Source organism: Amaranthus tricolor, chromosome 16 (assembly GCF_026212465.1).
Source record: "Amaranthus tricolor cultivar Red isolate AtriRed21 chromosome 16, ASM2621246v1, whole genome shotgun sequence".
In the NCBI taxonomy this organism is placed as follows: domain Eukaryota; kingdom Viridiplantae; phylum Streptophyta; class Magnoliopsida; order Caryophyllales; family Amaranthaceae; genus Amaranthus; species Amaranthus tricolor.
In genome coordinates, this window is record NC_080062.1 from 2,890,001 (window position 1) to 2,897,881 (window position 7,881).

At 32.6% G+C, this 7,881-nt stretch overlaps 1 protein-coding gene across 1 annotated transcript; it reads left to right on the forward strand.

The window, feature by feature from the left end:
• The first annotated feature begins 2,033 nt into the window (after positions 1-2,033).
• LOC130803256 (probable serine/threonine-protein kinase PBL11) lies at positions 2,034-6,937 on the forward strand. Its single transcript, XM_057667451.1, has 6 exons — positions 2,034-2,388; positions 3,601-3,878; positions 4,752-4,887; positions 4,975-5,117; positions 5,202-5,325; positions 6,041-6,937. Exons 1-6 carry the CDS (start codon positions 2,331-2,333, stop codon positions 6,538-6,540), a joined length of 1,239 nt encoding a protein of 412 aa, XP_057523434.1. The 5' UTR covers positions 2,034-2,330; the 3' UTR covers positions 6,541-6,937.
• The last annotated feature ends 944 nt before the right edge of the window (positions 6,938-7,881 follow it).

The following is a 7,881-nucleotide window of genomic DNA, read 5'->3' on the forward strand; positions in this document are numbered from 1 at the left end:
TTCAATTTGTCAAGACCCAATATTAAAAAAAATACTAATAAACTATTAAATTGTGTGATAATATTAAAAGCAAAATAAAAAAAAATATGTAGATAGATTTTTTTTAAAAAAATGAGATCACTGCCTAAAATAAAAAAAATACAAAGTTAAAAAGATACGTTAAAATTAAAAAATACTCCATAACAATTTCAAAGGGAGTGAGAAATGACTCCATTAACATGTACTTGATATTAACATGTCGCATGTGATTACGTGAACATATGCTGTTGATCACGTGTATCATTATATCAGCCGTGTGACTCCTAAAGGATAAATACTGTTTTAACTTTGATCCGACTCGTAAATAAGAATTTGGATTCATTTATTTTAAAATCTTATGAATTTAGGTTGGATTTGTGCCCATGAGTTAAGAGACTAAGTCCGGATCTACATTTTTAATATCTAGATTCGACCCATAAACCTTTTTATATCTATGTTTTCTCAAAAAATAATATGTGACGCTAGGTCGCTAGCTATTATGTGTATTTAATTTCCAGTCTTCATGAACAACTGGTTGATCGGCCGATCAAATTAATTAGCAACTTTATTTGACAACTATTTACCAAACAAATATTAAAAAAAAAAATAATATATATCACCAGCTATTATATGTATTTAATTTTCATTCTTCATGAATAATCGATTGATTAGTCGATTAAATTAATTATCATCTTTATTTAATAATTATTTACCAAACAAATTGTTTTACATTGACTAATTAGTTCACGCAAGTGTAAATTATTCTTCTTTAACGTCATTATTATTATTATTATTATTATTATTATAAATTATTGAAAACATGATTACACTAGCAATTATGTCACCTAATCAACCTCCTTTTTAAACAGTAATTAGATAAAGAACCATCACCAAGTCAACTCACTCAAAAAGTCTACTACTGGATCAAGTTTTTGATATTTTTTAATGAAAGACTAAAAGGTGTTTTGTCTTGTGGTTTGCATTTGTTCTTTAGTTCGTGATGGTTTATTGTTTATTAGAAAATAATAAATCAATAAGTTAAATGTGAATGAAAAATCTAACAAAATTAGATTTTTTATTTTGGCGTATAAAAGTGCTAGTTTCCAATTCTATTTTTTTACTAGGATCTTTTTCATTACTTTTCTCTATTATTCATATTAGGATTTTAATATATAGGTTTTAAAATAAAAAATTAAATGTTAAAATCTCTCTTTTAAACTCTATCAAGTAATTATAGCCATTAAATTAAGTAATGGACCATCCATTATATTTGAAGTAATGGAAAGAATCCTAACACTATTTTTTGCCAGAAGCTAAAAATAAACCAAAATGATAACTAAAAAATCATTTATGAAGAATTAGGTATTGTCTCGACTAGTAATAAATATCACTTTTTAGAAAAGATCTTGAGTACAATTTGCCTTGGCGGCTTGACCTTTCCCTGTGCCTACCTCGTAATAAAGAAAACAATTTACCGAATACTTCCTCATATTCTTCATACTAGTATCATTTACTTTTTAGTTACTATTTCACTCATCCATATCAATTTAAAGAATTTATTCTTAGTCTATAATCTATAAGTTAAAAACATAGTCAAGTGTACTCATATTTGACTCGTCTCAATGTAAAAATTATTAATATAAAATTTCCATTATTGATATAATTAAACAAATGTGAAAAACCTAAATAACACTAGTAAGTAGAGTTGTTCAAAATCGACCCGAGGACCCGAAATTTACCCAACTTTGTAACCGAATCTGATTTTAGTCAACTTCAAAAAAGATTTACAATTTTGCAAAAGATAATACGGATACATAGCCCAATTTCAAACCGATCCAAAACACATAACTCGAGATCAACCCGTCTACAATAAGCAACTACCATACTTTATTTTTCTACTATATACCGGGCAATGCAAAAAGATAAATGAGACTAGTAAGCTAATGGTAGCAAATATATATATATATATATATATATTTTTTGTGTAGATTTAAATAAACCTTCTTTCTACTGCATGCCAGGCTGCCAGCTCAAAATTCTGTACCAAAACGTTGAAATGTCTCTGTTTTTGCATCCACTTTCCTCTCTTCTTCACACCATCCCCCTCTTCATTTTTTCTGTCTTATTCAAACATTTATGAATTTTAAAATCTTATATTTTTCCCCCAAATTCTTTTTTGCAACTTCCTTGTTTTTTCATCTATTCATTTACATAAATATAATCCTCCCTGTTTCTTAGAAAGCTGATTTTATTTCTGAGTTATCTCAAAAAAGAAACTCTTACTACTTGCTAGTATTGCTAAATTTTTATTCATGGGGTGTTGTTTTAGTGTACAAATTAAGGCTGATGCAAGCCCTCTTTACCATACTAGTAAGTATCCACCAAATATTTTGGTGTTTTTTTAGCATTTTATAATAACATATGGTTGTTTTCATCTGGGTTTTGATTGCTTTTGGGTCTAATATGTTGAATGATTATTGATTTTTGATTATGTTGGTTGGTTGTTGAATTGGAGAATGTTGGGTTTTGGGTTTCAATTTTTGGGTTGTTGTTTGAATGTGTGAATCATGATTGATTTTGATTATGTTGATTGGTTTTGAATTGTAGAATGATGGGTTTTTGGGTTTTAATATTGGGTTATTGTTTGAATGTGTAAATCTTGATTGATTTTGATTGTGTTGGTTAGTCACTAATTTTAATTAGGAAATGGTAAACCTAAAATCGATGTCAATAAATAATATTTTAAGCATGAAGTAAAAACAAAGTCGTGTCGAATCGACCGCATTATAACATTTTCAAAATAAATAAATTGATATTTTTTTTGGTGTAAAAAATTTATATTTTGGGTTTAGACGCTATGATATCCACATCATTTCTATTAATGCATTAGCATTCCGTTACCGCGATCATGAACATTATTGCATTTTTACCCTATTGTTTCATGTTAAAAATAGAAGTAATAAACATTAAATAAGACAAAATTATATGTGGTTTTGTTGTAAATTAAGAACTAAATTCCATAATAGGAACTTTTTGTGTTTGGATTTCATACTACACATATTATCCATTTGTGATATTTGTTAGTCATATTAGTTGAAGTTTGATTATTGTTGGTAATTGACTTTTCTTGTTCTTCTAGACATGATTTGCATTATCTGCATGGTTTGGAAGAATTTGCTTTTTCTCAAAAAGGAAAAAAGATGGGAACTTTGAATTTTCAACATTCAACCCTAAATATTTTAGTTATATTTTGAAAAAGTTGATTTTTTGGGGATTAGATTCCAAATGCAATAATCCTTCCTAGTTCTTTCCTACTAAAGCAGTGTAACATAATTTATCATTTAATTCGCAATTCGCTCAAAAGGACCCTAAAATAACCCAAAATTGATCATAATTCCCTTATTTTGATTCGCAATTCGCAAGAAGATTTGTGAATCATGTGACAGTGTACTAAAGTCTCGATAGGATTCTTGAACAGGGGGCTTTCAATGTTCATGAACAATCACATGCTAAATTTTGATTTTGGTTAGTTAAAAAAGTTCCCTTTTCCAAGTTTTTATCATTTTTGTGTTCATTTTGAAGGTGGTGGAACTGAGAAAGCTCCATCTGAAAGACTGAATTTAAGATCAGAGGGAGAGATTTTGCAATCATCAAACTTGAAGAACTTCTCCTACAATGATCTTTCCACAGCAACTCGAAATTTTCGGCCTGATAGTGTGTTGGGTGAAGGTGGTTTTGGTTGTGTGTACAAGGGTTGGATTGATGAGCAGACATATGCACCTACAAAACCTGGTTCTGGAATTGTTATTGCTGTCAAAAGGCTCAATCAAGAAGGATTCCAGGGTCATAGAGAATGGCTGGTAATTTTTTCATCAATTTTACTGTCTCATTGTATGAGAGAATCAGGCATACTTCTTATTTATGTGAAGTTGCTGATGATGTTTGTCGTCAAAGTTCAATCAGAAACAACCTCTTTGTTATTAACAAGGGTATGGTTGTATACATCTGACCCCCAACTAGTGGTGAATCTAGTATACTAGTATATGTTAAAAGTATATAATATATCTTGGGCCTCAACTATCAGCTTAAGCTTTTGGTTGAGTTGGTTCCTTGACATGGTATCAGAGCTTAAGCTAATAGTTGAGGCTTCATAATATGTTATATACTCTAACTGTATAGGGTGATCAAAACGCTCCTGCATGTGTGCAGACCTATTTAGCTGTTATTCTCAAGTGTTATATGTTACACAATTCAATATTATCACCTCAACTAATTAGAGATGGTTTCACCATGAGACCGTGTCATTTAAGAATTTGTTTAATATTGATAGGTTTATTTATCAAATAACCTGGGCCATTGCCTAGGCAAGTCCGGGCCTAGATTCTCTCCTGCTCGTGGGACTTGGAAGCCATTTAATGGAATTGGGGTGACAGAATGAAATAATTGTATGAGATAATTTGACTTGGTTGCTCCATTCATACTACAACTGAGTAGCGAACTTTAGATTATCTGTATTCTATTGTATCAATGGGTCATCATCATTGTACCCAGTGTATTCCGCCCATAGGAAACTATGATCCGGGTCTGGGGAGAGAAGGAAGGAGGCAACTCATACCCATAATGGGTTATTTACATATTTATGAATCTTATCCAGCAATGATTCAGACATACACCTTCAAATTTCCTTTTTCTGTTGCATTCACCTAAACATATCTTCTGTTAATTTGGAACAGACTGAAATCAATTACTTGGGGCAATTGCGGCACCCAAATCTTGTGAACTTGATCGGATACTGCTTAGAGAACGAACACCGCCTTTTGGTGTATGAGTTCATGACGCGTGGTAGCTTAGAGAATCATCTGTTCAGGAGTAAGTTTTATAGCCTATAATCATTTCGGTAAATCATTCTAGTTTCTTCCGTCCTCTAAAATGTGGATATGTATCGTACTTAACCAGGATCATCGTATTTTGAACCTCTATCATGGAATCTCCGGATGAAGGTCATTCTTGGTGCAGCAAAGGGTCTAGCTTTCCTCCACAGTCCGAACATAAAAGTCATTTATCGAGATTATAAGCCTTCCAACATACTCCTTGATTCAGTAAGTTTAGCCACGGGATTAGCTTATTAAAAGCTTCCGAACCATCTCTTGCATTGCTTGACATCCTTATTATGTGTAATACAGGATTTCAATGCAAAGCTTTCGGATTTCGGTTTGGCGAAAGATGGGCCGTGTGATGATCAAGGTTATGTATCTACAAGAGTCATGGGTACCCATGGATATGCAGCTCCTGAATATATGGCCACTGGTAAGAGTCCTCTAATTTCTCTTTTACATATGTAGGTTGATGTTAACATAAAAACTCTTTTCTAAACTCGTTATTCCTGCCCAGTGATATATAATTCGCTAGTTAGTTCGTCTTTTGAATTCGTGATTCGCTCAAAATGGTTCAAAACTAGCCCAAAACCGATCATTATTCGTTTTTTTCGATTCGCAATTCGCGGGTCGATTAGCGAATCATGTGACACTCTTCCTACTTGACGTTAATGGAGGCATATAAAAAATATACGATAGTTATATAGGCCTTATTTATATTACATTTGTTCGTAAGTTTGACACCTAAAAATAAATAACTAAACTAAAGTAAAACTAATGAAAACTAATATTTGAGGCTGTTAATTTAGGAAAAGTGTTGTATAGACTTGGTTTACGCTATTTTAGTCTGCACCAACCTAATAATAGCAAGTATTTCCTGAACATTGTACTATTTTAATACTTTTAAGGTTGGTGCATACTGAAATAGTGTAGATCAAGTCCATACAAAGCTTTCTCCTTAATTTAGGAGACTTGTGCTGTCAGGCACCTTACACATGCCCATATTCACCCCGGAGCTTGAGTTAGTTGCTGATTAAATATTTTGAACTTACTATTCCGACATCGTTTGACAGTAGTTAAGAACTGAGCTCCGATACGCAGCTCTTTAGATGTGTTATACTAACCTTGAATTGCTGCTTGTTTTGTAGGTCACCTCACACCAAAGAATGACATTTACAGTTTTGGAGTCGTTCTCCTTGAAGTAATGACTGGAAGACGAGTGCTAGATGAAAATGCGGCTCCTAAGGAAAAGGATTTGGTCAAATGGGCAATGCCTTACCTTCGTAAAGAAAAGATACGACGTATTATGGATACAAGAATTCAAGGGCAGTACTCCTCAAGGTCGGCAAAGGTCATAGGCAACCTCGTCATCCGATGCTTGTCAATGGACCCGAGATTTAGGCCTAGCATGACCGAGGTTGTCTCGACACTAGAGCAACTACAAGAGACTAAACCAATTGTTGATTTATACCCTATTGACCGTGACTTATACCCTATAAAAGCCGAAGTAAAACGAAGTGCAAATTATCAAAAAGCCGGCCAAGGACAAAAAACTCGGAGAAGAAGTGCAATTGGTAACGATATGTGTAGGGGCGGTGGTACAACTTCTCCCGATTATAGATCTCCTATTGCACCTATTCGTTGTTGACAAAAACAAAAGAACATCTCTTCGTTTTTCCCATCATTCAGTCGAGGGAGTAGGGAGGGTACGTTTTTGGAGAGTTTATGCATAATATCTTATGCCGTGTGCCTGTTTAGTTTGACTTTAAAAGTCAATCACTGTAGAATTCTTTTATAGAAACATCTTAGAAAAACATGTCTATTAGTTAGGATGCATAATATATGGTTTTTCCAATGTAAATTGGAGAACTTGTGTAAATGGGTTTATATGTTCCCATGATATGGCTGATGATTGTACAGTAAGTTTATTGTTGTAGCTATTAACTTTATGTATTGAGATTAGGAAAGTCAAGTTATTATTTTTTCCTGCTTGGTTAATGTATTTCTCAAGGATGATGTGGTAATAGATTTGCTTTGCATCTTTACATAGTATCTCAACTTGATTGATTTTGGTTTATACTCCCTCCTATTCAGCTTATGTGTCTCATTTCTTTTTATGGTCAAGTCACCTTAATTGTCCCATTTCTGTTTTTGGTATGGGTTTTTGACTTTTATGCCCTTAGTAACTTTATCCTATTTTCAATTATACCCTCTATTACCCATACTAATTTTCCTCTCTTACATTAAAAAACCCATAATACCACTCTCTTATCTACCCTTAGGGTCCTACTTTTGACTCTCCTTAAAATCCGTAAAAAGTCAAATGAGACTCCTAAGGTGAATAAGAGGGAGTATATTATAAAGTTCATTTACATATTTTTAAATGAGAAGGTTTAACGGTGAAACTATTTTTATTGGGCTAATAGGCTCGTTTAATGTAAATTTACGATCACCTTAAAGTGTTACTTATATTGTTAAAGTTATTATTTTTTATAGTATTTGAATAATTACTAATAATCTTAAAGTGATTATTTATAATCTTTAAATGACCAATTAGAAAAATGAATTAATTATATGAGCTCGTTTTATGGTGAAGTTATTTGTTAGTATTACCCTCTTTCCGATTTTTTCAAATTTGCTGGAATTTGTAATTGAAATGAGGTTAAAGTAAACAACAAATTCAAACCCTTAGCAAGGCACGACACGATGGATAAATCATACAGCGCTAGCCCTTGTTGCGAGATCGCCAAATAGCATACCAAGCCGAACTTTTTTTTTTTTCCAAATTCGGGAACACGAAACCGACAATCAGGAGGTATAAAAAATTTCAAATTACATGTTTTGAAATCGTCTCATTTAAAAACGGTCTTTCACACTTACGCATCATACCGCAACCGCATACGTGCTGACCCGGGCCGTGCTTTTTTTTGGAAAGATTATTCTGAATAATACGATCTTTCACTGATTTCCCAACAATAATACGAACTTT